Source organism: Vicugna pacos, chromosome 13, assembly GCF_048564905.1.
Source record: "Vicugna pacos chromosome 13, VicPac4, whole genome shotgun sequence".
Lineage (NCBI taxonomy): Eukaryota > Metazoa > Chordata > Mammalia > Artiodactyla > Camelidae > Vicugna > Vicugna pacos.
The window spans coordinates 50,560,196-50,578,109 of NC_132999.1; the positions used below are offsets into that span (position 1 = coordinate 50,560,196).

The window sequence follows — 17,914 nt, forward strand, 5'->3', positions numbered from 1 at the left end:
TATGGAAGTACTATACTAGAAAAAATGAAAATATTAATGTTCTCCACTCAGAAAAGTTTAATATATATTAAATAATTACATATTACATAAAATATATATTATTTAATATATATTTAATTTTGGTTTAAGTCTTTCTTCAATTTACTCAACACTCAAAAAAAAAAAAAGAAAAATTCAGGTAATTGGCATTACTTGACTTTAGAGGAAAGTTTTAGTTAGGGATAGAGTATTCTTTAACTTGAAGGTAGAGCATGAAAGCCAAGCCAAATAATAAAACATCATGACTTTTGATCACTTAGAAAATGATAGTGAATAAATTACTTCAAAGGTAAAATATGACCTAAAAGGTGATTCAAACCCTTCCAAATGTTGAAAATACACACATTTCCTGACTTACAGGGTCCATTCTGCAGTGATAAGGTAGTATACCCAGATAAGATTAAAAATTGGCAAAAGGCTGAATTTAGAACTGCAAAGTAAATTTAATAAGTGACTGCCAGTTAAACTGTCAAATGATGAATTTAATAAACTGCTTTTGGAATCACAAATTTCAACTGAATTTACATTGAGGCTTAGCAGTGGTGGGTATCTACAAATAGAAGAGTTGATCATCTCAGAGTACTTGAGGGGAAGGAAAATATAGATTTTTTTTTTGCAATAAAGTTTAAGACATCAGAAATAAATTCTACCACAATAAGAACATCTAAATCACAGAAACATGTTACCAGAAACATACAGACAGCACATGGCCTGAATTTCTGCATTTTCCTTCCTTTGTAGTGGCAGCCACATTGGTGTGTTAGTCCAAACTCACATGTCCCTTCACGAATACCCCAGGGAGCTCCAGACTCTTGCCACACAAAGAAAACCTCAGAGTGTGCAGAGAATCAACAGAGCCACCTAACCCAAAGCAAAGCATTCTTAGTTACAACACTTTTCTACAAAAGGGACTTCGAAGTCTGAATGGATCACAAAGAGTTAATAAGATGCCTGCTTCTACTTCAGCAGGTTCAAGGATACACTGAAACACAAGCAGGAAACAATTCTGTTTTAACGGAAAATGACAATGGGAGAATGACAACGGGAGGCCAGGGTAAAAAAGTTACACCAAAAAGAAAAGTCTGACTAATGAAACCATCATCTTCTGCCCCATCTCTCCCTAATTCACAGAAAAAAAAGGTGTGTGGCTTTTCTTTCAAAGCCAACTGAAAAAGATTTAAGTGGACAATTTAAAAGTGGTCTTCAGAAAATCTTACTATTACCTTGTCTAATGTATAGTCTGTGAATGACAACACACAAACAGGTATAACAGAAAAAACCTCAACTCGTGGTTGGAGACAGTCGAACGCTACCGGCCAGGACATGGTCACAAATGGCAGGGCGCGGTGGCCGCCAGAGGTCACAGTCAGTCAAGCTTCCAAAGCTGCAGCTCGAGGAGGGACGGCGCATCCCTTTCCTCTGCCAGTGACAGTACAGGGACGAGAGGAGTGCGCACACGTTGGGGCCACTTGGTTCTGACAGTAAAGTGAATCTGACATTTCTTTCCCGAAGCTAAAGAAAAAAAACCACTTAAGAAAAATGATCTTCTGTAAAGTATTCTACACTTCACTTCTACACTTTTGCACTTCGTGCAAAACCCTCCATGTGTATTGAACAGCAATTAACCTGTGGCCAGTAGATTAAGTGGAAGCCAATATACTATAACAAAAACACCCACACTAGATTACTCAAATGAAAATGGTACTGCACTCTAGGAATATGGTTTTCGTTTTGGGTACGATGCTATACCGAGTCAGGGAAACGAACTGGGGGTAGCCATTTCCCTAATTTGCTACTGTTTAAAAATGGTCAACATGTTGTCAGTGTTGGGGGCTAATCCCTTAATTTAAAGTGCTGTTCAGAACAGTCAGTTAAAATTTTGAACAGGCAAAATCGGCTGCTTCTCTGTACTACCCCGTCCACAGTGTGGACACCCTGCTCCTTCCTGGCCTTGCCGAGATGGTGGGCGGTCGGCAGGGGTCCCCCATCCAAGCCCACCCCATGCTGGCACTGGCAGCTCCTCGCCCCACAATCAGGGCCTCACAGTGCACAGTCACAGTCGAAGGTCTGGGGCTCGCTCAGCGTGGTGGCTGGAGGTTCGGGGCGCCGTGTCTGCGTGATTTTCTGTTTGGGGTTTTTTGTTTCTTCTTCCTCTTCAGTTTCACTTTCACATACATGAACCACCACGCTCGGTGTGGACTCAGTGCCTGCGTGAAGTTCGTATTTCTCTCCTGTGGAGATAAACAGAGAAGGAAGAGTTTTGTCCCTTGAAACTTCTGGTTCTACACACATTTTAATAGCTGATCATTGGTTTTTCAATCCTTAAATCCTATGTCAGGGTACTTTATCTTGTTTTGGCATTAGAGATTTGACGCTTTAAGGTTCCTATAAAGTTTTGGCATTTCAAGAAATTATCTAGTGAAGAGTGTTGAGGTCTTGGAAGTTAAAGTATAAATGCTAATTGCTGTTCTATGAACAGCACAAGTGTATCTGCTTAACTTCATAATGGGTTCCAGTTTTCCCGTGGGAGACACCTGTAAAGTTCCAAGGACCTCAGAGATCCAAGATACAGCTCTGATATCTAAAAAACCACTGGCCACTTCCCTTCAAAATGCCTTTCATACCGCCTATAAAAAACATAACATTATTTTAGGTGGACAACTAGTGTGAACGAACAATGCACTGATTTCTTGTATTAGTTTAAAGGGATGAGGGAGTTAGAGAAATTAAAAAGAAGGAACAGAAGAAATAAAAAATAAATACAAGAGAAGAATCTGGAAGGGATGACGTGGTATCACTACCAATTCCTTGCAATACTATTCAACGTACAAGTTGTCTGTCTACTATTTTGACGGCAACTAATATTCACTAATGATCTGTTATGTATTAGAATTTGTAGCAGTAAAAACTGCACTCTGATTATTACATATATCATTTCATCCTTATAACCATGTGGAAAAGTAGCTATTATGGTCCCTATTTCAGATGAGAAAACAGAGGCTCAGAAAATTGAAGCTAAGTAACTTGCTCAAGATCACAAAGTTAGCAAATGCTAGAATTTGAACTCAGGTTTGCCTGACTTTGTCCTCCAAGCCGCTCATGTTATCACCTGTTGGCTAGAACACAAACTGCTGAATGAGGTCTTTACTACAAAAGTTTCTTGGAAGAAAAAACAGGAAGGACAGAAGTTTGTTACCTGGTCCCAATTTGGAAACAGCACAGAGTAAATCGTAATTTATAACAGGCATCGCGTCTTCCCCCTGCTTCCATCCCACGGGAGGAGATGCTGGGGGGGAGATGAGGAACTGTTTGACAGGCTGGGGTGGCAGTAGATATGACTTGTCCCGTGTTTCGCTGGACATCTGTACCTGCAGGGAAGGAGGCACTTCAAATTTATGACTGGGCTATTTTTTCATTTTTATCTTTACATTAACTATAACATCTCTTTGGAGAAAACTAAAAATTTAAAAATTTCTCTTTAATAGTCTACATCTCCCCTGAAAAAGAACAGATATAAATGTATACCTGCATCACTATGCTATATACCAGAAACTCACACAACACTGTAAACCAACTATATTTCAATTTAAAAAAAGTCTGTATCTCCCAGTGATTGGGTCTGGTTCTGTCTGATTCATCTTTGAACACTCAGTGGCCAGCACAGAGCATTAGGTGCTAAATAAATATTAGCTGAATAGAAAAATAACCTGATGACTAGATGAATGACCAAGAGTGGTAATAAGCACTGAATCCCAATTTTGGAAGAGATTAGGTTATACCGTCTCCATCATCTCCATCAAGAAATGTCCAAAGATAGGTTTTCATTTGGAGTGAGACAACAAACCCCTTAAAATTGTTTTTTTTTTTCCACTTTGAAAGCTAAGACCAAGCTAAGACCAAGGGAAAAAGCGCTTTGTTGAAAATAAAACAGTGCACTTAACACATGGTCTATTTATTTCACTAATTCTTCCAAGAAGAAATTGGTTTCTCAGAGTCCTATCAGTGTAGGATTAGAACAGTTAAGTATGGCCAATTCTTGGTAACCTGCAGGATGCTCTGCAATTCCAAAGTCTAAGATGCACCACAGGCTGTGCCGAATCTCTGCTCACCCCTTGGGCTGGGAGCCATTTTCAGTGGGTGCCTCATGTGAGTCACAGAGCGTGGAAACGACTGCAGAGACTGCTTTTTCACTTCTCCCAAGGATGTCATGTCACAAATGTCATTCTGCACATAGATGTGCAGAAAAGTTAACTCACTGACCCTAAAGTGTTAGGGCTTAACCCTCTCAACCCCAGTTGAGAAAAGCTGCCAGAAAAGAGAATTTCTTCAACTGTTAGTCTAAGCAAAACAAGTTAAGAGAGTAAATATGCTTAATAAATAAACAAACAAACAAACAAACAAACAAATAAATAAATAAATAAATAAATAAAAGTATGTATCTGTAAAATAAAGAAAAAAAATATTGTTACATGACCTGCTGATTTGGATTGCTCATTTCAAAAACCTCTGATATAATAACAGAGAAAATGGTGAACTGACAGTATTTCTGGATGGAGAAAAACAAGTCTGGAGAACACCGTCCTTTGCAATGAAGTAAGTACCTGTGCAAAATACAGCTTCAGCTTCCTCCCGTTGAAGTCTGTTTCGTGGAGTTCTATTCGAGCCCGTGCTGCTGCCTCAGGTTTGCTGAAATTTATTCTGACTCTTCTGAAGCTTTTAAACAACTGAAATGTAACTTGGTCATCATAGATGGTGAAAAGTGCTTCAAATCTCTCCTATAAATTGAGGGGCAGCAGGGCAGAGAAAATGGGGTGGGAGGGTGGAGAAAAACTTTTACCAAGAGGAAATTTAAATCATCAAACCTAAGTGATGGGGTAGAACTCATTATGATTTGCTTCCCACCTCCCCCCCAAAAATCATTCTTTTCTTGCAGGTATACAAGAGCAGGTACACTATTAGTCATATGCTAAATTCTACAATTTACACTTATTTTAACTTTAGTAACTGTTGTATAGATTCCAGTTGTAAAATCAATAAATATAAAATATAAACACGATACAAACACGCCCAATTATACAACAAGAACAAGACTATGGTTTTGAAGTCCTCAGTGAGCCAGAGTTTTTATCTCCATCCTACTTCTTCCCCGCTTCAAAGTAACCATTTTCTGGAATTATCTTTCCCCTGCTTTTCTTTATAGTTTTACAACATTTATATGTGTACTTAAAGATTTAACCATGTTGTATGTATTCTTCTATAACTTGCATTTCGTTCCTAAGATTTTGTTCCTAATATTTTCCCTTACATTTTGTCCTTAAGAGTCTTCCTTGCTGCTATAACTGAGCCATCTTTTGCATGACTGTATAGCATTCCCTTGGAGAGCCATACCACAATTCCTCTACTGCTGCTGGAATCTGGACTGCCTCCAGGTTTTTGCTACTACAGTGCTGCTGTGAACATTCTTGGTACCCACATGCATGAGTTTCTCTGGTGTACATACTACAAGTGGAATTCCTGGGACTCAGCACTGGCACATCTTTAACATTAGTAGATGATGACAAACAGATTCCCAAATGTTTGTACCAATTTACTTTCTAAGAGTGAATATGTGTTCTGGTTGCTTCATATCCATGTCAACATTTGATAGAGACCTTTAAATTTTTATCAGTATGAAGTAGGGAATGTGAAGTGGGCTCTAATATTGACTATAATTCACATTTGTCTCAATTAGGAGGTTAAACCTCTTTTCATGTTTATTGGCCATTTGGGACTCCTCTTGATATGATACTTCTGCTCATATCTTTTGCCCATTTATCTACTGGGTTACCTTTTTTAAGTCATGGGAGTTCTACAGAGATAGTAATTCTTTGTCAATTATTGTGCCATAAGTATTTTTCTCCCCAGTTCTTTTCATAGTGGTGGGTTTTTTTTTTTTTGGAGGAATTTAAGTTATAAATTTGAACATTACTAAATGTATCCACTTTTTCCTCTTGTTTTCTGTCTTAAATCCTTCTCCACTCTGAGATCACGATGTTCTCCCAGACTGCCTTCTCAAAGTTTTATGGGGTTTTTTCATGTTCAAGTCTTTCCTTTTTTTGTTGTTTTTGTTTTTTTTTAAAACACCAAGTCTTTATTCAACATAGAACAGATGTGTACGAGGTGCCCCACACCCTTGTCAGTAACCGCTATCTTTTTTTCTATCACTCTAGATTAGACCGTATTTTTTTAAGCATTTTATATAAATTTGCTTTTGGTGGGGGTTGGGGAGGGGTCCAGGCTCTTTCACTGAGCACAATCACTTTGAGGTCCATATATAACTGTTTTCTTTCTTGGTCCAGTAGAATTCTACTGTAAGGATGTTTGCCCATTTGCCTGTTGACGGACATCTGGGTTGTTTCTAGTTTTGAACCATTACAAATAAGGCTGCCAGGAACATTCAAGTACAGGTTTTGGGTGGATATATGATTTGGGGGAAATACCTAAGAGTGGAACGGCTGAATTGTATGACAGGTATATGATCAACTTTTCAGCAACTACTAAGCTGTTTTTCAAAGTGGTTGTACCATTTTACATTTATGCCAACAGTGTACGAGAGTTCCAGCGCTCTGCCCCTCTGCCCTCTCACTAACACTTGGTATGGCCAGTCTTTTTTAACTTCAGCCATTCTAGTGGGTGTACAGTATTATCTCACTGAAGTTTTAATTTACATTTCCCTAACGACTACTGATACTGAGCATCTTTTCATAAGTTTATTTGCTATGTCTATAACTTCTTGGGTCAAGTGTCTATTCAAGTCTTTTCCCACTTTTAACTTGGGTTATCTTCTTCTTAAGTTGTAAGAGTTCTTTTACGTATTCTAGATATGTCCTTTGCTAAATCTGTGTCTTTCAAATATTGCCTTTGCTTTTTCATTTTGGAAGTGTCTTTTAAAAAGCAAGTTTAAAAATATATGATGAAATCCAATTTGTTGACTTAAAAAAACACTTTGTTCTTTCTGTATCATATCTAGGAAATCTCTGCCATCACCAAGATCACTAAGATTTTCTCCTATGTTTCTTGTAGATGTTTTATAGCGTAGTTATTAAACTGAGGTCTATGATCTACTTCAAGTTAACTTTTGTATGTGAGACAAGTGTCGAAGTTCATCTCCCCCCCCATATGGCTATCCCTTTGTCCCAGCACCCATTGTTGAAATGACTGTCCTTTCCCCCGTGTGCTGAAAACTATAAAACATAGTTGAAAGGAATTAAAGATCCAAATAAGTGGAGAGAGAGAAACTTTTACCCTCGGGACATCACCTTTCTGACACTGTTGGCTCGCTCTCTGTATTTACTCCCTATTTCATTAATTTCTGCTCTTCCTTCTTTTGAGTTTTTCTTTTTCTTTCACCTTAAGATGGATGCTTAGTCTATTCATTTTTCAACTTTTCGCCTTTTTATTATAAGCATATAAAGAATATAGATTTCTAAGTATTATTTTAGCCATCTCCACAAGTTTTAATAGACATTATTTTCATTGCCATTCGATTCTAGATACTTTAGTCTAAATTCCATTATGATTTCTTCCTTGTCTCATGAATTGTTTAGATGTTTCCTAAATTCCAAATAGATGGGAGTTTTTGTTATCTTTTTAACATCTAATTTATTTTCAGTATGATCAGAGGAGGTCATCCATTGTGATAATATTCCTTCAATATTTTTGAGACCCGCTTTTGATTTAATATGTCACCAATTTTCAGAAATCTTCTATGTGTGCTAGAAATGTATTTCTGGAGCTGTTGGGTACAGTATTGTAAAGATGTCCAGTATATTAACTCGTGTTATTTAGAAATCCTATATACTGATTTTTTTGGTAGGAAGTCTGTTTGAACTACTGATTACCAAGAGAGGTCTGTAAAAATTTCCCACTATTAGGTGGATTTACTTTTCCTTCTATTTGCTCATTTTTGCTTCATCAGTTTTAAGGTTATGTCATGCTATTGTGTGCATACAAGTTTAGAACTATCTTCTCTTCCTTGTGAATTGAATTTTTAATCATTAGGTAGCAAGTAGCCCTCTTTATCTCTCTGGGGATGTCTTTTGCCTTAAAGTCTGTTTTGTCTGATATTAGTACAGCTGGTCTGGCTTTCTTTTGGCTATACAGTTAAACAACACGGGAGACGGGACACCAGCCCTTACCAGTCGAAAATCCACACATAACCTTACAGGGGCCCTTCCTATCCACGGTTCCACATGCACAGAGTCAACCAACTACGGGGATCGGGTAGCACCTTAGTAAGTGTGTCCTGGAGAAGATCCATGCCTAAGTGGACCCGTGTAGTTCAAACCTGTCTTGTTCAAGGGTCAACTACCTATTACACAGAACTCAATTCTCATCATTTACTTCAGCTTTTATGCATCCTTATATTTTAAACACACCTCCTTAAAGGATGTACATGTAAATAAATCCAGTCTGACAATCATTGTCTTTTAAGTGGAGGAATTGGTTCAGTTATTATTACTGATATTTTTGGACATTTAACATCTTAATTTATCTACTATCTCCGGTTCACTATGTTCATTTTATCTCATTTTTTGCCATCTTTTCACTGATTTTTTTTCTTTTTCTGAGTGGAATTTCTACGAAAGACGCTAATATGTATTTAGCACCTTCTTCCAAGAAGCATAGTATCTTACAGCCACAGTTTCTCTCTTATGAAGACAAAACAGTAACATCTTTTTCTCAAGGTTTATTTGAAAGTGTGTGATTCCACAAAAATAGCACTTTTTTGGCAAAAAGCAAAATTAGATATACACATTCCCTAAGAATTTGAGACGGAATAGAGCAGGAAAGAGGCAGAACAATATTTGAGTGATTCTAAGTGGCTGAGAAAAAAAAAGGTTCTTTTCTCATTTGCCAATTAATTGGGATAGTGAAAAAACTTCAATTATCAAGAGAATAGCAACATTAAATATTCTTTACCAGTCACTTTATGCAGTAGTTTCATAAGTGAAGTCTAACAAAACATACCTAAGAAAATTCTCAATACCCTTAAAAATACTCCCTAGGCTTGCCAATGGCGATGCAGTCAAAGGAACCTATACATCAGCTTTTTGGTCTATGTGAAGATCTTTCAATTACCTGTTGAAAGTGAAGTGAAAATCATACATTCCCTCATTTATTATCTTCTCTTGACATTTACCTACCACTTTGCAATATTTCTCCAATTTGATAAAATATAAAATGACATGTGCATTAATATTTATTCTTCTAGTGTTCAAATATCTCTTACTATTCAGGAGGTGTAATTAATCCTAAAAATTATATTAGTATTTTTGTTCATTCATTTAAAAATATATTAAACAATCAATGGCATACCAAACCACATCCTAAGTGCTGGATTTCAAATGTTAAAAAGAGAGGTGAACTTTAAGCTCAGTCCTATTATTTTCTATATTATTTCCACATATTAAAGAAATATGGACAAATAAAATATCATATATAAAGATTTTTAAATAGAAATATGAACATGTAAGTATATTAAATACTAATAATTATTAATACTCCTGGGAGCATTTCATAGTTTTCTCAGCATCTATTTCAAAGATGGCTAGCTTTGTCACTTTTTAAAAAGTCAGAATTGAGATTCTGTCAAATCACATTTCATTTAATTCTTAGTAGATGCTTACTTTAAACACATTTTGTATACTAAGTAAATATTAAAATTCCCACATGAGCTAGTTAAAAACATCAACACTGAATACAAGGGAAATGGAAACTAAGGAAAAACTAGTTAAGTATGGTTTATGAAATATTAGTATTTTGTAATTCTGTACATTAAACAGTTTCCTGTCCAAGGTAAAAGGACCGTGTATTTATTCCTAATTCCTCACAACAATGAATTTTTCATAGTAACAGTAACACAAGCTATCTTGCAAACTACATAGCTACTTGATAATCACATCCTTCTTCCTATTTTGTTTCAAAACATTTTTTAAATCACTCTAGAATACAGTGTTAATGAATATAACACGCAGATGATCGCCTTGAGTTATATGGGTCTCTCTCTCTAAATCCCAACATCTGTGAAATGATTAAGAATTATTTAAGAAATGAAGCCATGCAAGAGTTGATGAGACTTTTTCTAAGTTTTGTTAGCTCTTTCCCATGCAGTCTCCCCTTGATGTGGCATAAACATGGTTTATGAAATATGTGACTTCGAGCCATGAGGTAGGTAGGAAACATGAAAAATTAATGTGGGGGCAAAATCACAGCTGTTTCCTATTTGAAGAAAAAGCTAGAAGCCTTAGCTAGCAGCTCTGCCTTTCATACATCCACAGATACCAACACGTGGATTCCTGAGGCTGCTCCTGCCAACCTTGCATTAGCACAAAAGGGATTTAGAAGACTGCACACAGGAGGAAAGGACTTAACCCACGAACATGGGCTGAAAATGACTTGTGACAAATGACTTGTGACAAATATTAACTCATTCGGAAACCAAATCATCATTTTTTCTCCTTAAATTGTTCTAGAAATAATTCACGTTAGTAAGTTTCTGAATTCTCTGATGATATAAAAGTGACATCACCATGTTAAAAGGGTGACAGCTGCACATGTGGACCTCATAAAACCAAAGTCATTACTGAGCACTCTACTTTTCCGGTGGTCACCTGGTAGTCCCCTCTGGCAGTATAATATCTACAGGAATAACATAACTAATTTGGCCTAAAAGCCAAGGCTTTTCCTGTTATGTAAGTGTTCCGCACGATGTAGACCAGAGCTGCCTTCGCAAGCTGAACTCACCTATGCAAATAAGTTAGCAGTAAAAATGACTACGAATGCCTGGCACCTAGAGTACGAAAGGACAACAGTTCACAACTGCCTTGAGAACTCGAGAAGAGTAATTTGTAGCTGGGCAACAGGCATACGAAAATCACTGAGGGATAAAAGTGGAGGTCTGATGGGAAGGTAGGGTTCCAGGATGAGGATGGCAACCAAGTGCATATTTCCTGACCTTTCCAGAACTATGGCTGCTCCACTCTCTGATCCGCAGCCCAAAGCAGAGAAGGCGAGGTTTACCAATTTCACCCAGGAACAAACTACGAAAGTGATTTTGCTGCATCCTTTGCCTTGGACCCCAGAGTCCTGAGGCACCCATCATTTCTGTACATTAAGCTGGAGGAGGAACAATTTCACTGATGAGAGAAGTGATGTTTCCGTCTGTTCAGCAGTCAAATTATCTTTGGAGCCCTAAGGCAAGAGATCTTCACCTTCTATGTTTCTTAAATCTGAGATAGAACATGCCATCTCTCCAGAGTCCAGCGGCTACAGGTTCACCGATACCAGAGGCAAGGCCGTTGGTTCTCCCTTTTCCCCCATGGCTACGCTGGAAAAGACTGTGACTGTGTTCACACAGAAGCTGTGCACACAATGCAGACATCATTTTTCAAGCAGTTTAGTGGCTAATGGCTCGCCTCAAAAGCCCTAGAAAACACAGCCTGGCCCTTCAGGAGGGGAATGAGCACCATAACCACAGCTCCCACCAATCACATTAACAGTTAAGCTGATTAGGCAGGACTCAGGGTCTCTACGGGAAGTCTTTACACACACCTCCCCGCCACACTCATATACACTATTTTCAAGTGACAAAGGTACTTACTGCACTCAATCAATGATACTCAAGCCCCACAGCCCATCAATGAACAAAGCACTTTTCAGGTGACTTTTCTGGGTGACATCTACTAAAGAGGCACAATCTTCAAAACCATAACTATGAGAACTTCTAACGAGGTCCCAGCTGTTGGCCATCCCTCTGCAGCAGCAATGGCTTGTGTCTTTTTTCTTTTTAGCCTTAAGGTTGTTTAGCTGTTTACTAAAAAAGCAGAGAAAACAGAGTAGCAGATTACAAGGCCCCCTGGAGGAAAGAGCAGATGGAACAGAAGCAGGGAGACAGGACAAATGGTGAAGCAGAGAATTCCGTCTCCTGCCCAGAGTGTCCTCTCGCCACCCCACTGAGCTACTTTCTTGTTGATGGGCATCTTGAAAAGGCAGTCAGATTACAGGGCAATTATCTCATCAAAGGCTCAAAACAGCCCATGAAACACTTCAAACCCATCCAAGCACCTGGGTGCAAACATACAGTTTTGATCTAAAACATCACTGGTAAGGAAAACCACAAGTCAATTCTTTCCCTAAAAAACCATGTAAATTTCCCCAGGAACAAGGAAAACAGGTTCAGCTGCCAGACTGTTATTCCAAGTACTCAGGCTTCAGTTGTCAAGGTGGGTCGGATATCTACGCCAGCTGCTTGAGGACTCCCCTCTCCAGGACATCCACCTGAATCTTCACTTCCTCTTTCTTGTTCTCCCTGCCCATGAAGTAGGAAAGAGCAGGGAAGTCCAGGTTCAGGTTGAACTTCACATCTAGCCTCAGGCTTCTGTTGGAGTGGGGAGAACAGCATGCGTCAGCCTGCAGATGCTCCGACGGCCCAGACTCAACATCATCAACATGGTGGTATCTCTCCTGGGACTTCGGTGACTGGGCACTGGCTTTGATGACCAAGTACCAAACACACCTCTGTATCTGAGAGGGGGACATAAGTACACGCTATCCATTCCCGAGGACCAGAAGCTCTCTGCTTATTGGCCTTAGGATGGATAAAATGTGCCTTTCTGCCTCCAGTAACAGACGGCTCACTTCTTCAAATGTGGACCACAAAAGGAAGACCTGAGGAGGAATCCACAACCTGGATGGATAACTTCAGCCAGGTCTTATGGTTTTTACCAGCCACTTATCAAGTGCAGAACTCTGGAGCTCGACTGCCTGGGTTTGACTCCTGGCAGTCTATTATTCAGCTGTGTGACCTTGGACAAGTTACTCACTACCACTGTGCCTATAGTTTCCTTATCCATCAAATGAGGATAATGATAGAACTCATCTCATTGGATTATTGCTGATAGAAAGAAGGAACACTTAAAGCTCTTAAGACTAGATGTTGGGAGTATTACTACTGTTAACAGAAATAGGTAGAGCTTTTGCAACAGTCCAGTTGCCATTCTGTGGTCACAAAAGCAGCTGCTCTGCTGCATGATGTGGACTCCCCAGGAAGGAGGTAAATGTGCCGTGATGATACAGCGTGAAGCAGACAGCAGGGACTACGGAGGTCGCCAGTGGAAAATCAGAACCTGCCTTTCCCAACAGTCCTTTAGTTTAATTCAGATGCATCAAGCCCACGGAGAAGTCACCTAGGAGACATGCTCTCCCAGGAGATGCAGGAGCAGTGGGTGATACTGGCACCACTAATTCACAGAATCAGTGTCCACCTTCCCAGGATTCTTCAGAACTTGATCTTTGACCCTGAGCCTTTGAAGCGGAGGACAGACACTGCTCTGTTATGACACAGTATTATGTTACTCTGCTACAACCTTGGACTTGAATTGAGGGAGAGGATAGCAGGCATTTTTTTTTAAAATTGTAGCCATAGTGGAATTGTACATACTTAAAAAATACACTGTTTTCATGTCAGTGGCTTTTATTCTTGCCTATTAATTTTATCTTTTTGTCTTGTTTTCCATTTCTTAAAATCAACTGTTTGGTGATGGCCCTGAAGTTGCTTACTATGCACGTATTCATGCAAGAATGAAAAGCCACTTAAAACAAATGGTAACAGCTGATGTGAAGTTATCACAACCCGTGTGAAAACACAGAGGAGCAAGACATGATCCTTCTTCACTATGGTCAGTTACACACAAAGACCAAAAAGATGTGTCGTTCTCAGCTTGTCCATGTGCTCAGAGACTAGCAGTTGGAGCTCTGTTTCATTTCTTTGGTCTCCATCTAGATCTTAATGTGAACGTGTTGGGGTAAATTCTTTCTCACTGTTCACCTACTCACTCACTCATTCAGTAAGGCCAGGTGCTATCTTAGATGCTGAGGCTAAAACAAGGAACAAATGCTCATTGTGTGATTTATTCCAGGGTGAATGTTCATTTCTTTCCGTGGTGTTTTCTTCATGGAGATTAGAGGATGAAGGTGATTTTTCAAGTTAGGGATCCATCTTGTTAATGCCATGTAAACTTGAAACAAGTCTGGGAAGGAAGTGTATGATTTGTTCCTTTAAAAGAAGAAGGCATCCTTCCTCTTCCTGAACATTCAGTCCAGAAGCCTCTAGGTGAGGCCAAGTAAGGCAGGTGTGTCCTCACTGATGGGCGGCGGGGAGCTGCAGTGGCCTGGAGCAGGGTGTCGGAGCCCAGGTGGGTTAAAAGAGGCAGACACCAGGAAGGGAGGCTGGCCTGGCATGGGATGCAAGAGCCTGACATGGATGAGGACACTGTGCCCACGCAGAGACAGCCCAACACAGGGTGCTGAAGCTCAGTGGGGCAAGCAGGGTGGCAGTGCGGGAAGACTGCCCAGAGCAGGGCAGGAGCGGAGTACCCCAGCAGACGGGCAGGCTGATGGTATGAGAAGGCTAAGGAGGGGATCTATGCAGGAAGGCGGTCCAGCCTGGGGTACTAGAGCCCCAGGGATGCATCCGTAGGAGGGTAGCCCAGCACAGGACACTGGGTCCTGAAGCAGGTAAGAATGGTGCCCATGTGGGTATCAGAACCCAGGTGGGGTGAAGAGGACTCTTGTCGGGGGTGGGGGGATCTGAGTGCAGGGTGGGACCGGACACAGGATGCTGGAGCACACAGGAGGGTAAGGAGGGTGTCCACAGGGGAAAGGGGGTGCGTCGTGATTCAATTTAAGTTGATACAGAGGAAGGGATTGAACAAGTACATATGGAAGCTAGTTTTCTCACTGTGAGAGAAGTTACAAATTTGACAAGGGAGAAAACTAGAAACAATTCTTTAGTGTTGGACTGGAGTTGGAAGTGTAAGTCTAAACACAGGTATGTATGCAAACATATGTACATATCTACATAGTTCCTGGCTCCATGCGAGAAGCCTGGGCACCGTGAGACTCCAAGAGCACTGGGCACAGACAGCAAACTCCTCTCCCGGTTCCTAAATATTACTGTTCCCCATTGAAAGGCATTGGGGCTCCCTGGAGGAACGGCTGATTCCAGAGCTGGGGCAGGGAGAGTACAAGATAATTCTGGAATATTCTACTGTGCTAGAAAGTTTAAAGAGGTACTCAAAGTGTGATGGGCACCCATCAAAAAGATACAGAGGCCACCTTGAAGGGGCAACCAATGGCCAAACCTGGGACAGAAGTGAGCACAGAATCATGACTGTAACAGATTATAACCACTGAGTAACATAGGAAACCACGTATCTTACTGATAGGAGTAAATGTTTAAAACTTGATGGGGAAACAGGATATTTAGAGCTCCAAAGTACCTCCCACAAAGCACGTACTCATTACAAGGAGAAAACACCTTGACAGTGGAGAAACCTGGGGGACACCACCTTAAGAGCTCAAGGTGAGTTTCCTCAGTAATGGGACAAATTAAAAATGGATGTGAGAAGAGAACGGCATCACGTCTGTGATGTTCCTGCCAGAGATGCACAACCTGAACCTGATCCTGAGGAAACACCAGACAAACCCAAACCCAGAGACGTGCTTCAAAATAACCAGCCTGCAGTCCTCAAGAGTGTGAGCACTCTGAAAGGCGGGGAGGACTGTGAACTGTTTATGACTGAAAGAGACTAAAGAGACCTGACATCTGAAGGCACCATGTGATAAGGGGATGGACTTTCTCTCTTCCTCTCTCTCTTTTTTTTTTTTTCGCTATAAAGGACATTATTGGAACCACTGGCAAACTTGAATGGGGCCTGAGGATTAGAAGGATGTAATGTGTCAATGTTAGTTTCCTGAATTTTGCCTTTTCCCCTGGAAGATGCCCTGTTTGTAGAAAATACATATTAAAATACTGGAGGGGGGTTGACCACCATTGCTGGCAACTTAGTCTTTTTAAAAAATATATTTTTATTTCTCTTTAAATATTTTATCTTATTTTATTTTTTTATGGAGGTACTAGGGATTGAACTCAGGACCTCCTGCATGCTAAGCACACACTCTATCACTGAGCTATACCCACTCCATGGCAACTTACTCTTCAAATGGTTTAGGAAAAAAAGTTCTTTGTACACCCAAACCGGTAAAAGTATTTCGATATGCATTGCCAGTATATTTTATTTATTCACCTACTTTTAAATTTACACACACACAAATATGTTATGTTGTGCTATCCCAATATAATATGATCTATAAAACTTACAAGAACTGAAATGTAATCAGATTAGGAAAAAAGAAATAGGAAAGACATGGCTATTAAAATTAATTTATGAGGGTTCAACATAAACGTTGGGGAGCATTGGTACCCTGACCCTGCAGATAATCTTCCCAGTTTTTTATTCATCACATATTTAATGAATAGCAAGGCTCATAAGCATTTCATGGTGCTACTGTAAATGGTTCTGTTTTTAAATTTCAATTTCCAAATGTTTACTGCTAGTATATAGACATACAGCTGACACTGTATACTGACACCGTACCCTACAGCCTTCCTAACTCACTTATTAGTTCTAACAGTTTTTATGTAGATTCCTCTTTAAAATAGACAATCATGTTAACTGCAAATAGAGAAATTTTGAAATAATACATATAAAAACACAAAGTATTAGGTTGAAACAGAAGAAATGCCAATACAGGCATCTCCCACTTTTTGAAAGTTTGCTTTATGCCACTTTGTACTTTATGCCACTTTCTTTTAAAAAAAGACCTGCATTACTACCTGTTTTCGCTATTTGTTGTTGTTGTTGAGTTTTAGGGCTTCATTATATATTCTGGATATTAATTCCTTACCAGATATATGATTTGAAAATATTTTGCCCCATTCTGTAGGTTGCCTTTGCACTTCTATGGATACATTCCAATGACATACGTTTTTAACTTGTGAAGTCCAATTTATCTATTTTTTTTCTATTGTTGCCTGTGCTTTTAGTGTCATAGTCAAGAAATTAAGAAATTATAGAGTCAATCAAACAAATATTTACTGAAACCTTACTATGTTCCAGGCATTATTAAAAATGCAGTTCACTATAACAAATATCACAATTTTTTAAAATTGTGATACAACAGACATATAAGTACCACACTGCTTTGATTACTATAGCTTTGTATTAAGTTTTGAAATCAAAGTATGAGTCCTCTAACTTTGTTCTTTTTCAAGACTATTTTGGCTATTTGGGGTCTCCTGAGATTCCATGAATTTTAGGATGGCTTTTCTATTTCTGCAGGAAACATCACAGGATTGTGATAGGGACTACACTGAATCTGTAGATCACTTTTAGCAGTATTAGTATCTTAACAACATTAAGTCTTCCAGTCCATGGATATGAATGTCTTTCCATTTATTTGTGCCTTCTGTAGTTTCTTTCAGCAATGTTTTGTAGTTTTCAATGTAGAAGTGAAAAATGGGTTCTAGAGCAAGCTCACTTGCTCTGAGCCTACTGTACAAAAGAGACTTGACTAGGATTTTTCTAGCTCTAAATTTCTATGATTCTCCAGTATTTAATCTAGCCTTGAAGGTAACTAAATATTTACTAATTCTTGTCCAGAATGGCATTATAGAGTCAATCAAACAAATATTTACTGAAACCTTACTATGTTCCAGGCATTATTAAAAATGCAGTTCACTATAACAAATTTCTTCCTTTGAATTCCCCTTTCACTTCCCAAATTAAAAAAAATTACTTTCCTTAAAGGATTTATTTCTGGACTGAAGACTGTATCAGAACACCTGACAATTGATTTAAGTCTGAAAACCAGATAATCAGTTTATTTCAGTTAACCTCCAACTGTCATTTACTTTTCTTAAGCAACATTTTCTGTTCTTTAAATGGAGGGCATAGAAACCAAATGCTTGATAGAAAAATGTACATCATGCATA

The 17,914-nt window shown here is 39.1% G+C and overlaps 1 protein-coding gene across 2 annotated transcripts in view; it reads right to left on the bottom strand.

Annotated features, from left to right (window-relative positions):
- Positions 1 to 462: 462 nt before the first annotated feature.
- The window catches only part of RCAN3 (RCAN family member 3), a 28,152-nt gene continuing 10,700 nt past the window's right edge, over positions 463 to 17,914 (bottom strand). For both annotated transcript variants that reach the window (XM_072975101.1, XM_072975100.1), the window contains exons 3-5: positions 4,641 to 4,814; positions 3,236 to 3,407; positions 463 to 2,270 (exon numbers count right to left, since the gene is read on the bottom strand). In XM_072975101.1, coding sequence (XP_072831202.1) covers positions 2,080 to 2,270; positions 3,236 to 3,407; positions 4,641 to 4,814 — 537 coding nt within the window. In that variant the 3' untranslated portion in view covers positions 463 to 2,079. The remainder of the gene's footprint in view (positions 2,271 to 3,235; positions 3,408 to 4,640; positions 4,815 to 17,914) is intronic.